The 16938-nt window shown below is 34.7% G+C and overlaps 1 protein-coding gene across 2 annotated transcripts; it reads right to left on the bottom strand.

The window, feature by feature from the left end:
* Positions 1-6523: 6523 nt before the first annotated feature.
* Positions 6524-9438, bottom strand: LOC135131924 (zinc finger CCCH domain-containing protein 11A-like). Of its 2 annotated transcripts, none has more exons than XM_064059801.1 (7): positions 9350-9438; positions 8933-9023; positions 8759-8878; positions 8567-8705; positions 8413-8511; positions 7552-7683; positions 6524-7332 (listed from the first exon to the last, which is right to left on the bottom strand). In XM_064059801.1, the coding sequence occupies exons 2-7, from the start codon at positions 8999-9001 to the stop codon at positions 6707-6709; spliced, it is 1185 nt and encodes a 394-aa protein (XP_063915871.1). In that variant the 5' UTR covers positions 9002-9023; positions 9350-9438; the 3' UTR covers positions 6524-6706. The 2 variants fall into 2 exon arrangements, with proteins under 2 accessions (XP_063915871.1, XP_063915863.1); XM_064059793.1 differs by lacking the exon at positions 9350-9438 and adding an exon at positions 9200-9339.
* Positions 9439-16938: the final 7500 nt, after the last annotated feature.

Below are 16938 nucleotides of genomic sequence, written 5' to 3'. Positions count from 1 at the left end.
TTTGAGCTGACGTCATCAGTTTTTTGTAGAAGATAACCAAATATATTTTGACTAAAAATTTATTATGCTCTTTATAACCTTAAAACATTTGCAAGATTTCAAAGCATTCGGTTTTGTAGTTCCTGATTAAATCAATAAAATAAATTTACGCATTCATTAATTTTTTTGAGTCACCCTGTATATGCAAATCGAAAAAATTTGAATGGAATGATAAATCACAAGAAGAGACTCACCATATTTTGTACATTTTAGATAGGATTTATTCAGCAAAATTTTGTGGTGACGTCATAAATTTTTTAGGGGGGACGACCAAATACGTTTTGATTAAAAATTTACCATGCTTATGATAATTTTAAAATATCTTCAAGATTTCGAAGCATTCGGTTTTGTAGTTCCTGAGTAAATCAGTAAAATAAATTTACGCTTTCATTTATTTTCTTGAATCACCCTGTATATGCAAATCCAAAAAATATGAATGGAGTGATAGATCACAAGTACAGACTGATCATATTTTGTACATTTTAGATATGATTTATTCGACAAATTTTCGAGCTGACGTCATCAAGTTTTTGGAGGGGATAAGCAAATATATTTTGACTAAACATTTATTATGCTCTTTATAACCTTAAAACATCTGCAAGATGTCAGAGCATTCCGTTTTGTAGTTCCTGATTAAATCAATAAAATATATTTACGCATTCATTAATTTTTTTGAGTCACTCTGTATATGCAAATCCAAAAAATATGAATGGAGTGATAAATGACAAGTACAGGCTCATCATATTTTGTACATTTTAGATATGATTTATTCGGCAAACTTTCGAGCTGACGTCATCAAGTTTTTGGAGGGGATAAGCAAATATATTTTGACTAAACATTTATTATGCTCTTTATGACCTTAAAACATCTGCAAGATTTCAGAGCATTCGGTTTTGTAGTTCCTGATTAAATCAATAAAATATATTTACGCATTCATTAATTTTTTTGAGTCACCCTGTATATGCAAATCCAAAAAATATGAATGGAGTGATAGATCACAAGTACAGACTCATCATATTTTGTACATTTTAGATATGATTTATTCCACAAACTTTTGAGCTGACGTCATTAAGTTTTTGGAGGGGATAAGCAAATATTTTTTGACTAAAGATTTATGATGCTCTTTATAGCCTTAAAACATCTGCAGCATTTCAAAGCATTCTGGTTAGCAGATTAAAAATTAAATTTCAAAATGTTGTTTTATAATTTTGATTTTTTTTCCAAAAATCTGGACGTTTCGTGTGAAAAGTCGATTCAGAGTTGTAAACTACATGTGTAGGACTATGTTATTTTATACAATTGAAAACCCATTTACTATGTACAATTTTGAAGTGACGTCATCGCTTTAGTGGTGGGGATGATTAGACAAATTTTGGTTAGCGTTTTACCATCTACATGATATTCTTAATATAGGTACAAAATTTCACAACAATCGGTCGAGTACTTTCGGAGATTATCTGTCTAATAAAAATCCGGGACAACAGACGGACAGACGGACGGACAGACGGACGGACAGACGGACAGACGGACAGACGGACAGACAGACGGAAATGGGAGACCTATTTCTTCGTCTTCTAGGGGTCATGAAAGATCGAGAAAACGTAAAAGTAGAGAGTCGGCCGACGGACTCGATTACAATACTTCCTTTGCTTACGCTCGGGAAGTAAAAAGGCGTTTAGTTCCGATAAAATGAAAGGCAGATTTGTCCACCGATGGACATAATTCAAATGTTCAAAAAGATTTACTTATTAGTTATAACTTTCTTTTCGAATAAGACAACGAGATAAAGTAAGTAATGCGAAGCTAGAGATCAAATTTTAAAAATTATAGATATTTGATTCTTCAGCTACACAAATATTTCCTTTTTAAGTAAAAATTACAGAAAATCTAACCTACGACCCACGTGTAACACATTGCTGTTTTGATTGACAACAGAAACCTTCAAACCATAACTCTGCATTTTCAAAATTTAATACTTATTTAGGTAATTTGAAGAATCAGTTATATAATAGGTATTTGTATTGATAGTTAACGAAGAGAGAGAATACATTAATACGATTATCTATCTTACTTTGTTCCCATATACCTACCTAGTGCTAAAAATACGTAAGAACTTTAGGTATGTTGTAAATTAAGTGTGATTGATCAGAATAAATAAAAAAGAAAAAAAAAGAAAAAAATTGGTCAAAGGTTTTTTCGATACAACTTCTCTCGCCCGTAAAGTACAATCCGACAAATCCAGCTCTTTATAGTTATTTATGTATTAAGGGCATAATTAGGGAGACTATGGCACGAGGAAATCTTTAAAGCCCGATGAAGGAGGGCTTTTAATTTCCCGAGGGCCACAATCGACGATTATGCCCGTGGTACATACAACGTTTTATTCTAATTTACTTTCGAAAATATTTAAAATATTTTTAACGATATATTGAGTATTTCTGGCAAGATTGTGTGAATTGTGCCGATGCGAAGTTTAATACATATTATTTTGATATTGTTATGGATATCACGTTGTTTATTTGTTAAATAATTCGATTTTCAAAATGCATACTGAAGAAATGGAAAACGTTTATTCATAAGAAACTTGGGAAGAATTTGAAGTTAGCCAGGCGATGATTTGATGAAATACTATTTTCGCAACTTTAATAAAATTGTTGAATATTGAAGCTTATTTGAATAATTAATTAATGTAAATGAATAATCAATCGTTGCTTAGCAATTGTTTACTGTTTTGTGCCATAAAGGCCAATTTATGCCCGCATTTGGGTCCTTATAAAGAAGATTGTGATTATAAAATAGAATAAAAAATATATAAAATATGATATTATGATTTTCGTTTTGTGATAACCTCTGTAAAGTAAAAACCAGCGGCATAAATAACATCCAGGTAGCCATTAGGCCATACGGACAATGTAAAATATATTTAAATCACTTAACACTAACGGGATAAAATTTCCTTTATACTAGGTAATAGCAATCTGAATTTCAACTGTTTATTTATGTTTATACATCGAAAGAATGTCACATAGAAATTAGCTTGATTTGAATGAGTCTCAAACAAAGGACTAAAATTATTAATCAAACCACATTCGAACAAATTGTTCTGAATATTATAATTCTTATTTTATCATTATTAAATAAAGACGTGTCATATTTTCGAGAAAATGGGGTAACTCGTTCTTAATTTAACCAATAAAAAATTTGTGATGAAATCACCAACATAGATAATACTAGTCATAGCAGAAAATCAAACTAATCACAGCTCAATACCAATGCATGAAAAAAAAAGAAAGGGACCAAGTTCGGCATCGAACCCACGACTGCAGGTCGCCGTTCCTCTAGGAATCCCATACGCTACGAAGCCTTGTATCCTGTGTTGGTAATACAACGCTATTGTAGCTTGTAAATGTTTTTTGTGAAAATTTGAATGTTTAGCGAAAAAACTGAACGCGCATTCGCACACTAAAAGTATAGGAGTTTATTTTTATATAACATTCAAATCATTTTAAAACACAATTCATTGAAATGACGTCATCAAATTGTTGGTGGGGATGATAAGCTAAATTTTAGTTAGCATTTAACCATCTACATGATATTTCTAAAATACATAGAAAATTTGACAACAATCGGCCCAGCAGTTTCGGAGATTATGTGTCTAATAAAAATGGATACAGACACCAGACAGACAGACGGAAACGAGAGACTACTTTTTTCGTACTGTAGGGGTCATGAAACGTCGAGAAAACATAAAAGTGGCAATTTGTCCAATGGACTGAATTACTATACTTCCTTTGCTTAGGTACGCTCGAGAAGTAAAAATATGTAGTCCAAAATTGAAATCTTAACCTTGCCCGAAATAGTAACGACCTAAAACTGTCCTGACTCATTATCAGATGAATAACAACAGAGTTAAATAACGATTTTTGTATAAAATTTAAACATACATGTACTGCCAAAAACGACCATTCTGAAATATTTCACTTTAAAATTATTAATTTAACTAGTGGTTGTTACTTTATTAAAGAACCATTCACTATTGACACAGGATGTACAAATTAGCTGAAAAAAAGAGACAAATAAGTAAGTAAGTCAATACACGCAGTTCTTACTTATTGTCTTTGCCATTTCTATTGAAACACAATTGCTAAAAATTTAGCAATTGGTAACAGCTTTCGGTTGATTGACAACGGCTTTTAGTTAGAAGATTGTCTGAATATGAACGTTGCCAAATTTACGATTAACAAGTGGTGTTTCAATAGAAATGGCAAATTGGCCAAGACCCAAAGACTATAGTTAACCCGTAGTTAAGTCGGGCCGAAAACTCTGTACTCTGTCAGCAGTCTTTCCTCATCTACAGTAAAAATTTGTTTCACAACATTTGTTGCCGTATATTCAAACTTCGTATTTCCAAACTGACGGTGTAATTTGATGACGTGCCTAGAGTTGATTTACTAATATTATGCAGTCTAGCTGCATCTCTTAAACTTGTGTTTGTTTAGAGTACATAGTACAACACCTTCCCTTACATTAAATAAATACACGAATGAGATTTTAAAAAGTATGGAACACTGGATAGCAACATTAACTAATGATTATCTAAGTTAATAGAAGCAGGGAAGATTAAATCAACACTGTCATAATTATATTCTGTTGCAACTTGCAAGAAGATATTGAATTTTAATGCAATACGAGTAGTTTGAGGCAGTTGATAAACGCAGGAAATGCTATAGATGAGCAGAGATATGAGGGAAATTTTTAATTATTTTATGTCATGAGCACTTTTTTATTCTACATTATGACAATTTTGTCTGTGGTGTAGTCGGTGTAGTGTCGAAAATTCTCACTTCCTGGCTATAACAGTTGCCATATATTCTATTTTATATCAGGTGTTCTCTAACTTGAGACTTTCCTTTTAACACGTAGTTTTATACCTTGCTCTACAGCGATTTAGCTTAAATTACGTTAGTAAAATTTGGATATTTATTGATTTCATCCTTTTATAAATTTTTAGAGACGGTCCTGTCCAAAATTTCTAATTAAAGATTAGCGTTTACAAAAAATATCATTATCGTTTTGAAAATAATGAGCTTGTAGGCATGTTAATACTCTATGGAGAATTTCATTAAAATGTTGCTGTGGCGTCGAGAATTAATATGCAGCAGCGAACTAGAGAAACTGGAAAATTACAAGAACATCGTAGAGGACACGACGGTAGACCAAGACTCCAACAGTAGTTAGATCTAGAGGAGGAAATTCTATAAATAACAGGCGAAAATACAGCAATTAGTACCCGACAAAGTGCTCATCGAGTCATGTCACAGCAAAGTACATTACGTGAAAATCAGTTGCATCCTTATCACGTCCAACGTGTGCAATAATATCTTCTGATTATCCCCGAAGAGTACGATTTTTAGAATAGCTTTTGGAATAAACTATGAACCATGAAAATTTTATTAACCAAATTCTGATCACTGATGAAACAATATTTACTCGTAATGGTACAACGAATGTTCGTAATACCCATGCATGGGCCATAGAAAACCCGCATGCAATTAACTTATATTTCATTTTTCTATCAATGCACAAATGGTAAAGAATTAATGATAGATAAAGACAACGTTTTCAAATCCAAATAAATTTCACATTTTCGAAATTGTACTACTTTTATGTTTTTTTTTAAGTACAAATAAAGAAAGGCATGTGTTAAAAAAATGCGTTTTTCAAAAATATTAAATTTGATAGTTCATGCCATTAAAAGAATCAGGTTATCCTTGTATCTCCAGAACAAGTGTTGATGGAAATTTGAATAATACCTATTTCAGAGGATAGAGTTCAAACACTTTTACTTGTGTGCCAAATTTCAATGAGTTCTAATAAACCGTTCTCGCGATATTCAACTGCTTCCATACTTTTTAGCAACCGTGTATATGTAGTTATCTCAAGAAAAAAATTTCATTTTGTACATCGGAAGTTGACAGACGGCAGATAAATATTTTAAGGACTCGTTAAGATGTAAGTACCCAGAAGTTCTTATTTTCACTTTCAATAATAATATTTAATCCTCTTTTCATAAAAGGCGACAGCTAGTAGTTAATTATTCTTGTAAATTGGAGCGTTGCCAGTTACGCAACAACTGTGTAATGGTTTAAAGTTAATCTACACATTTAACATTGAACTTCAGGTTTATTCATTAAACGTTGTTGAAAAACGCAATAAATTCTGCGAAAATCAATAAATGATGCAGTATATGATCCATGTCGTATGGGACAATGCAGCATATATAGCGAAGGAAACTCGACTAAGCACCTACTGCAAATTTGGAAGCAAAAAATTCACTAATACAACAGCACCACAACAAAGAAGGAAGAAAAAATACGTACGCCTTCGACTTTAACATACTTAAGTATATACTTAATTTCTGTTACTCCAAAATGTCAGGATGGGGAAATTTTTATAGTATTAATAGTACTTTACACAAAACAAATTTCTTATCTATGGTCTTTACTTCAAAATTCTTAAAAATATAGAGTAAGTTTTTTTGTACAACATTATTAGTAATGAGATGTATAGAATGAAAAAATAATACAATTAAAGCTAATCTCTTAAAATAAAATAAAGATCTAATTTTTTCACTACTTCACAATGAACCTATATTGCTTTCAGTGTCTCAGTCTTGTAAAAAGTCATCTAACTCATTTAAAAGCCTTTCTTCTTCCTTTAAACTCACGTTACACATATCATCATCATCTTGTAACAACAAGATCTCATCGAGTGCCTTATTGTTGTTGTTACTTTTGTTCAAATTAACGTCTTGTCGGTCTTGTTCACTGTCACATACTCTATCACTTCCTGCATCACTTACACGTTCTTGCCTAACTGTCTCTGCAGACTCTTCTTCATTCTTTGTTTCTTGAATAAACAGCGGCTTTCTCTGTAATTTGAATTTCATGGACCTAGACTTTTTCTGTTCTTCTTTATCTTCAGTACTACTGCTCACAGAACTATCACAAATAGCTGGAGGGGTATTTGTTTCTTGGACAGTAGACTGAGAAAATTGGGCTTTCTTTGCGCGTTCAGCACGTATTTCGTCCAAAGTTTTAATTTTAATCTCCCTAACATTCGCGACATTTTTTTTCTGTTTTTTGAACGCAGGTGCAGTGCTGGCTGCTTCTTGTGGCCGTTTTCGTCCTGATGTTGTGACTGTTTCTAATCTTTTTGGTACGTTTTTACTTGAAACTCTCTCCCATATCCTCTGGCGTAGATCATCTGCGTCGTGTGAAACAGCGTCTCCTTCTAGAATACACAATCAAACAAAATTAGCTGTAAGTCAGAACAGTGCAAAAACCTATGAATAAATTAATACTGCGTATGTGCTCACAAAAAAAAAGAAATAGAATAATGCTGTTTACATAACCCAGGTCTCACCTTAATTTTTATATCACAACTTCGTAAAGACACAAGCATTGAATAAAATTACTTTGACTATAACATAATTTTAATTGCAAGACGTACCTGAATAAGAATAATATGCAGCAGATTCAGCTTGGATCTTTTCCAGTTTAATTTCTTCCAAAGTTTTCACTTTTACAACCCGGTTGCTCGACTTTACAGGAGAGTTAGTTGGAGCTGATTCATTATCAGATTCTGCAAGAACACATCACAATCAAATATATTATTACAGTAAAAATCGGGATGCATTCTTGCAGAAAATAAAAACAAGGACTTTGGTACAAAACAACTTTAATTTCTTTTTTAATGTACAATTAACTGAAGACTGCTAGAAAATAAGTACCAAAAAATTTGATTTTTTCAAGACAACCATAGAAACAAATTCATGTAACAATTGCAGTTGTGTGTGTATATAAAAAATATAACTAAATTCTGATCCAATAGACACCATATAACAAAATTAACATTTTTCTGTTTTACAGTACAGTCAGATTTTGTGCATATGGCAAAATACTTGTCATTATGCAACTTAAATTTTGCTATATGTACAATAACATTAGTGAGATTACATATAATTATAATTCTAATAATAAATACTACATAGTTATATAATATATATTATCCCCCTCACTTCCCACAGAAAAACTATACAAGAATGCACCTCGAACAAAATAAAACCCTTAGAGTTTCATTAGGAACAATTCCACTAAAAATTAGAAGAGAATAAATACTGGTAATTTAGTGCACCAAGCGATAGTTAAGCTCTTCAGAATTTATGATAATTCAGTGGAGATTGTTTTGGCCATGGCATAAGTTAATAGGAACATAACAAAACATAAATATTTTACAAACAAACGCAACAACACATTCCAAAACACTATAAACGCTACTTGTATCTTAAAAATTACTTTACTAGCTGCATACCTTCTTCAAAATTAACAACCAAAGAATCAACTGGAGTGTTCTTAAAATTCTTCTCACTTAAATGACTCAGCTTTTCAGTCATTGAATTATCTGCAGACTCTGCAAAGTAGTCACCTAAGTCAGCCATTAGATGCAAAAGTAACAATATAAATACCTGTTCCTGAATCCGTTTTGCTCTCAAGCGACTCATTGGCAACTGGAGGTTTAGGATTTTGATGAAGAAAAGGACAGTGAGGTTTCAAACAACCGCCTGGTTGAGATTCCCAATAACAAGGTATCGCCTTTCGATTTTTCTACAAAAAACGTAACTAATATTGATAAAATACATAAGCTGACACAATCTTACTCTTAATTCCATGTGCCTGAAATTGCAATGAACATTCAAACATTTGCCTTCTTTCCAGAAGGAACACATAGTTTCACAGCCTAACGCAGATGGTTCATGGCGAAACGTGCAATTATCACCCTACGATAAGATCAAAATCACATATGGACTCACAACAGCTTATGAAATAATCACCTTTGCACATGTTGAATAATAATAGAAATAACAATCATTATTTTTCCTGGGTGACTCTAGATCTGTCATTTTCTTGAAGAAATTGTCTGGGCTGCAAAGTAATTCATAAATTGTGAAAGCGTGAAGAATTTTGAGGTTATGTAATATTATTAAGCAAATTTCGCTTCCGTCAAACACGACATAGTTTAAAAACATTAATTGGTGCGACGACGATCAAAACACTGGTCAGATTTCGAAAATATAGTGGATATTTAAATTTTACATTACCAATAGTAATTCTCGGGCATTCTGAGTTTTGTTCACCAAAAATTTTGATATTTCACGAACTGCCACTTTATTAACACGACATTAAATTTTTCTGAATTTTTTCCAAAAAAGTTTATCAGTGATTGTAAAAAAAATAAATTGACAGCTTACCTTACAAGAAAATACGTGACCTTTTTATTTTTTGTCGCCAACAGGAAATCCAACAACCTGCGCTCAAGTTGTCATGTTCAAAAAAGCGCGGGCTCTTATTAATTTTTGATTACGCGTGTTTCTCATCGATTCTTAAACATGTTATGAATAATGTTGTTAAATCGGTAACAGTAACAACCAAGTCGGAACCGGTAATTACATGTGATTCGTAACTTTCAAAAAAATCAACACAATATTGATATGCATATGTATAGTCAAACGCAGAACGAAAGAGGCCAGGGGCGGGGCTTACGATGCGTGGCCTTCAGACCACAGAGGCGCAACGATTATAGCATAAGATGGTACATTTAACTTTCTAATGTATAATGTTGTATTGTTGTATTGAATTCCTATAATGTAATAAAGATAAAGTAAATAGATATAAAATATATATTCGTACACTTTCGTAATCTGAATTTGTACCTAAAATGTTACTTTTCACCATAGAGGTAGGATGATTCTATCTCTATGCTTTCCTCAGAAACTAATATTATAGGTATATATTGATCAAAGATGCTAATATTTTATAAAATAACGTATTCCTACACTTTAGATAAAAGGGGGGATAAAAGTGCTAAGAATTAGCCAACAATATTTTAATATTTCAAAGTCAAAATACATATTTTGAATATCCCTCGGATTACACCCAGCATGTTTTTAAATTTTCATCGCCGCTGTCACTGCTTTCACGATATTTGAACAGTAACGACGTTTCATTTCTGTAAAATAAAATTTTATGATGGTTTCAGTCAAATTCGTGTTTGTGCCAATTAACTTCACAGCGGTTCATACCCACCATAAATTGCAATTTTAAAACTGGGCAGGTAGGAAACCGGTAATCCGAGCGGTTCTTAGCTACCCTTCTTCTGGTTGAATAAAGGCGACGCGTGCCAAGCCGATGGGGTACTCTGTGGGTAAACAGCTTAGCTAACCCCTCGTAATGACATTGTATTGTATACAAATGAAACGTTGCTACTGTAAGATCAAATCAAAACTGTGTTCTGCGCACTCCCACCTGCAGTCTCCTTTCGTTGTGAAACCTACTCTACTTGAAACCATGGAGGTAGAATGAGAAGAGGGAAGATAGTTTAAAAAGCACCTGATACCGCGCTTTCGACTGGGGTTATAAATGGCTCTTCCAGCTCCTCAGAGAAACTGTTATTCCAGTGGCGTGCTCTAAAGCGCTTGTCGAGTAGTTCGTCATGCGATACAAAAATTAACATGTCCATTAAATACATAAAATGAAAATAATTGTACGTAATACACGTATAAATTTAGGTTTCCGAAGGCGAAGTTTTTCACATTTTAAACACGTTATAGCTGCCAGAATCAAATTTCTAAGGCGGTACCTATCTCCAATTGCGTGATTGTGGTGAAGATTTACTTTTCATTTTCTTGGATGAGACATGGATATACCAGAACGGATCCATGGTGAAATTGTGGATCCATGATGATGACATCAAAACTTGTCCTCCTAAAAAAACTAGTGAAGGGAAAAGATTCAAAATTTTACATGCGGGTTGCTCTTTGGGCTTTTAGAGGGATGCGATTTTCTCGTTGGTTCAAAAATAGATTCACCAGATTACCACAAAACCATCACATTTTCGATATTTGACCTTTACTTACTTACATGTCACATTTTTGATACCTACTTTCTGACATTCCAGTAATACATTATACACTAGAACAATTATGTCCGCAGTTACACAGCTTAAAAAAAAAAGTTACCAAATCTAGTTACATCTACCGAACGTGAATTCCTTATATGTATTTAAACAATGTTAGTGGTAGGGGTCATGAATGGGTATGAGTTAAATTCTTTTACTATTTGTTAACTGCGAATCCATTCTGTCGATAACTCATCGTTCCCGATGGAGTCCCCAGTAGCAAGCAATATTTTTTTTTAATATTTATAGAAGATTGAAATAATATTAAATGTTGACTAGATATTACAAATATTTATATAATATTCATTTTATATTTATAAATTTATAATTATATGAATTTCAACATATATTACATATTTATGAAATGTCTTTTTATCAAGATACCGAACAAAAAAATGAAAAAGAGCACCATGTTGGGACAATTTGTAGGTAATTTATTTCATAGGGTTTTTATTGGCGCAATATTAAAAATTGATTTGAAAAAATACTAGCTATTGTGAAATTGACACTATTCAAAATCTCGCTTTGCGATACGCAGAAATTAGATGAATTGGTAACCATTTATTATTATTATTATAGTATTTATAAACTAGTTTCAGACTGATAATAATCTTTATTTGCCAGGAAGAGAAGACGTAAAAAAACATGTATGCAATTTTGAAACACGGAAACGTCACAAAAACACCACAACTACTGAAATTTAAAAAATGGTAGGACTTCATTAAGCGCAGACAAAAGCAAGAATGAATTCTCATCGAAAAAAACATGAGGTATGATTTTTTTTATTTTAATTAATTATATCGCTTTTCAATGAATTGGTTATAGAGCAAATAATTATTAAATAAATATTTCTGTATAACGATTGAAATGTAGCAGAACATTGTTATTTCCATTGACAATGTATTTTTATTTCATTGTAAGTTGGCAGTGTATTTTTATGTTTAAAAAATTTATATTGTGTTTCACATCAGGTGATTTTTTAAATTTATGCTCTGGTTGCCCATGAAGCTTATGTCAGCAGTTTCAGTTTCACTGCTGACATAAATGTCATGGATAACTACAGCAGAAATTAAAAAAAAAATCACCTGGTACAAATTTTCAACGTTTCAAATACATTGTTTTTCCAGACAATGTATTTTTGTGTTTAATAAATTTTATATTGTATTCCATACAAGTTTTTTTTATATCCATACCCCCTTTCATATGAAGAACATTTATTAAATGTTCTGAATTAAATAAGTACATATTAAACATTGAAAATAAATATATATTCAATCTTTAAAACCAATATTGATTTTCTAAAAAAAAATATGTCGTAACCCATATTATTTAAATGTGAGAACTTCAATATTTATTACATATAAAATGTTACTGGGGGTACGGAAGGGGTCAGAAATGACTTGCGTGGAGCTCTTTTGCCGGCGTTCCTTCAGTGTTTATTGGTTATAAAAAAATAAATGTTAAATGAGAAATGTTCCCTCCAGTCATCCCAAGGTTAGTTAAATGACTGCTGTCATCCTACCTCCATGCTTGAAGCCTTCATTCTACCCACAGAAAACTCTACAGGGAGGGTATTCTATGATTCTTCCTCCATACTTGACGACGGGAGCGGCCCATGGACTGTCGTAGTCTTCGACAGTCCCCAGCTCAAGCATCCGATCTACCCGGATTTTTTTCTTCTGAGGGGTAACGCGGTATGGCGGTGATGCGGTGGTGGCAGCGCTATCCTGGGTCACCGACTCCCTTCTCCGAACACCGTCGGCGAAAGGAGTCGGTGGCCGTTGTCATCGAATAAGTCCTCGTATTCGTCTAGCAGCTCGTTCATCTCGATCGAACTTGCTCCCCTCATTAGGAGTGCCCTGCTTCGGATGGCGGCGTGCCGGGAAAATCGACAGTGGCTTTTTCGGTGTCTACCTACATGTGTTTTAGGGACCCGGGGGCCAGGTGGATGTTACCGAACCCTTTTGGTGTCTTGACAGCACGTATTTCCGGGATAGGCGGACCGTTTAACTTCTGTCTTCCTCCGTTGCTGACGGCGATGCGTTAGTTATTCTCATCATTCGTTATTCTGATTTTAATGTATTAAACCCTTAAATCGAATATCAGAAATCCCATTCTGCAAGGTTTGAGATATACATTGACGGCAAGGCGTCGTGTCCCGCTTGAAGCAAGAAAACGCGGATATGCAGCAACGTGCGTTTCGAATTCTTTACTCTCAATCACGTACAGCGAAAACTGAACGTCTGTCGTTGCTTACAATCAAGAGGGTGGACCAGGGTGGACTAGCCCATACTCATGTGAACCGCATAACGCCGCGCCGAGATCTGACCCACTTTTTTGCAACTGCAATTTCTCATTTGCGGAAACTGTGAGATGTAATGAAAAAAATCGGTTGGTTTAAATGATGTTTATGAAAATAATTATTTGTGTATACATATAAGAAATTAAAAAAAGGAAAAAAAAGCAATATTTTACTTTGTATCGTAAACAATAAAATAGTGTGGGCATTGCCTAGCCTGCTCACCCCGAGGAGCCGCCACTGATAACTAGATACATTATATAGGTTGCGCACGTCTTATCCACAGTACGACCAAGTCTGATCTTTTGTGCGAGACCCTTCTTCTAGTATGAATCTAAGAAACTTAGCTCTCCTGCTAGGAGCTACATCAGTTATTTGAAAGTGCGTTAGTATCGTCCCTCCCAAACGTTGCAGCCTTTTGCGAGATAGGCCATCGAAACAGAATATAAATGTTCCGCTGTTTCGACACGCGGCACGTCCTAACCTCGGTCTTGCCCATTTTACGAGATGATTGATTATTGAAATGTCGCAAACTTTTACAGATGTTGTTGACCTGGACCCTGGAACTTGTTTCCAGTGGGATTCTCTTTCAATTTTTTCCCACTCATAAATTTCACAAGCCAAGTGGGCTTTTGTTAGCCCACAGTAGGGTTCTGAACTAATGAAGGGAGCTTTCGCACGTTTTTTAGCAAGGGTGTCCGCTATTTCGCTTCCTTCTATTCCCTCATGTCTTAGCACCCAGCACAGAGTAACCCTGTTTTTGCTAGTCAGTTGGTTGAGAGATTGTTTATAGTCACAGACAGTTTTAGACGCGCAGGAGGATGTCTCTAAAGCGCTTACGTAGTGCTGCCTGGTTGTCCGATATTATATAAATCTTAGTGCTTTCCAGAGGCCTTTGAAGACACTCTTGTGCGCAGAGATTTATAGCAGAAATTTCTGCTTGTAGAATCGTGGGGCTGTTACCTAAAGGTAAGGAGATCCTGCATTTAGGACCATACATCCCTAATCCACTCTCTTGCTCCGATTTTGACCCGTCTGTATATCAAACGAGAGTATGTTTTGGCAGTTGGGTTAGAAACGGTTTGACCTTATGGTTGAGAATGATCGCCACTTCAACCCGAAATCAAACTCAACTGGCATCAAATCCGATGGTATGATCATCGATTCTGTCCGAATTTTGTTCAATATCTTGATGTGACCTACCATATCTCCCGATTTTGAGTATTTTGTCTGTAAAGTCCTTAAGGCGCTCAATACTGCTTCCCTTCTAACAAAAAGGTGTAAAGGGAGCAAATCTAGCATTGCCTCTAGGGCGGCTGTGGGGATGGAGTGGATTATTCCCGTTATGCTAAGACAAGCAAGTCTTTGCACTGCCTGCAATTTGGTTTGCGCCGTTTTTTCTAAGGTTTTTGTCCACCATACCATTGATGCATAGGTGACAATAAGTCTGACAACCGTCAAGTATGACCACTAGAGATCATCTTTAGACCCCATGTCTTACTAAAAGATTGACCGCATGTTCACAATGCCGCTGTTGTTTTCGTCAGAATTTTGTTTACGTTAGTATTCCAAACTAGTCGCTTACTCACAAATATTTGACTTTCTCAGAAAACTGTAATGTGATTTTGGTTTGGGTTTTTTAACGACGCTCCCCTTCTGCGTTTTCTAAGGCACCTGTTTGTCTTTAGAATTTGCCTTGGGTTGCGGCGTGGCTTTTAGAGCCTTGGCTTAGGGTTTTGGATAGTTTTCACCGCCTTTAACTTTTCGCTTTCGGTTTTGTCAGCAGATGATGCTACTCCTTGGAAGTTCCTGCTATGGTTGTAGCATGTCTAGTTCCTTCCACTTCTTGAATCTTTTTGGCTTTGCTACTTCTCAGCCTTAGTTGAACTTTTAGTTGTAGTTTACCAAATGGTCCATCCTTTTCAGCTTTTCTGCTGACTGGGGGTCTACAGAAAAAGTGAGCTCGAATATAAAGCCCACAGGATTTATTCTGAGCACCCTCAAGCGAGATACATTACGGTTTTCGTTCTGCACCTCAATGAGTTTCAGGATTTTCTCTTCGACGGGACAGGTTACGGATAGCTACCTTGATCTATGGTTTGTGCATACAGTTCCTTTTTCCAGTTATATCATTTTGTTCACGATTCACTCCTGTACGGCCTTGAGTTGGACCATCGACAGAAGCTTCTATGGAAAGTCATTTGGAATGATTAGTACCCTTATGCCAGCGAGGGCCGGACTGAAGGAAGGCCTGAAGGGATTAGCATCTGACCAATTTACATTCTTTGCTTCATATCCATCAGGAGTATCACCTCCAGGTCGGACCCTTTTCGATCATTTACGACTGGAGGTTTCGTCCTTGGGTTCTTTAGAGAAGGGCTGTTTTACCTTCTCTAGGGCCTCTTCTTTGGAGAGCTTCTTAGTGAGAAGGTATTTCAGCGTTTTCCTAGCAGCGTCATTTAGTCGGGGCCTCCGGTCTTTTAATTCTCTTTGTCGCTGCTTTTTCAAAGATCCTCTTCTTTGCCATGGTCAGGATTTTCATCCTTGTCAATTGGACCAGGTAGTCTTCAGCATACGCTATTCTACCTTGATTTTAGGGTTTCTTTATAGGGGTTGTTTCCTCGTGGACCAGGTGATCAAGCCAAGTTCCCCGACTGTTTTCCATACTACATACGTTCGCCACACCCCGCGAAGGTAGTTGAAGCATGAAATCCAGTTTATAGTGTTAGCGGACATAATATCTGGCGTTCAAATGACCGGGTGGGTACCTCGGGTTTGCCAGACCCGTGCCTAATCAGTTGCCTGCCTAAGTCCCTGATGAATGCGTAAATACTAAAACTGTTCGTTATTATCCATAATAACCAAGATAACCATAATAATTAATAACCGTAAAGATTAGGATTTATGCGTAGGTTACTAAAATCTTCATTAATAAGCATGTTAGTAATTAAAAAATAGTACTGATTTACCTTTACCTACCTATGTGCTATAATTGTGCAGACATTCAACGTCTTTTGTAAGTGTTTTTAAGGAAATGTCGGATTGTTAATGAAAGCAGGGGACTTCGTGCCCTGCGCCCCTCATTATTCACTTAAAGCATACTCCTAAACGCGGAACTTCTTGCTCCGTGGATCATTTAGTTATTGGCATTTGTGTGAGTGAAAATATACGAGTGATGTATTCTCAAATTTAATTCTTTACTTTTTCAATGAATTTATTTTACACTTTGAGGACAAGCTGTATATTGTATTATGATGATTAGTTATATTTTATCCATAATAAAAAATAATTATGGTGATTATTATTAATACAGAACAAAATAACAACATTCAAAATAAAATGCACGGAATTTGATAACACGGCTGAAAGCGGCGTATAAATAACGCTCTACAAAAATTTTAAAATACTCCATTATAATTAATATTAATAAGTACAGAATTATTGTAAAAAATTAATATACATATTACACAATAATGTAAGTGGACCGAACTAGTTCTTTGTAAAAATTTAAAAATTCCTTTTTCTGTGAGTGGCAGGTATAAATTTCGCGGCAACTATTCACCAATAACAAACGAGCTGTTGAC

The sequence above is a fragment of the Zophobas morio genome, unplaced genomic scaffold (genome assembly GCF_036711695.1).
Source record: "Zophobas morio isolate AGI-343-1 ecotype UQ-CSIRO unplaced genomic scaffold, CSIRO_AGI_Zmor_V1 ptg000002l, whole genome shotgun sequence".
NCBI lineage: Eukaryota > Metazoa > Arthropoda > Insecta > Coleoptera > Tenebrionidae > Zophobas > Zophobas morio.
Note: the sequence above shows the minus strand (reverse complement) of the source record. Positions and strands in the feature narration are given on the sequence as shown.

Coding starts and splice junctions, on each gene's coding strand:
- LOC135131924 (XM_064059793.1), bottom strand. CDS start 9,219: ATGCCCGAGAATTACTATTG. Junction 8,706..8,758: donor TCAGGCACATGGAATTAAGA/GTAAGATTGTGT, acceptor CGTTTTTTGTAG/AAAAATCGAAAGGCGATACC. Junction 8,512..8,566: donor CAAAACGGATTCAGGAACAG/GTATTTATATTG, acceptor ACTACTTTGCAG/AGTCTGCAGATAATTCAATG.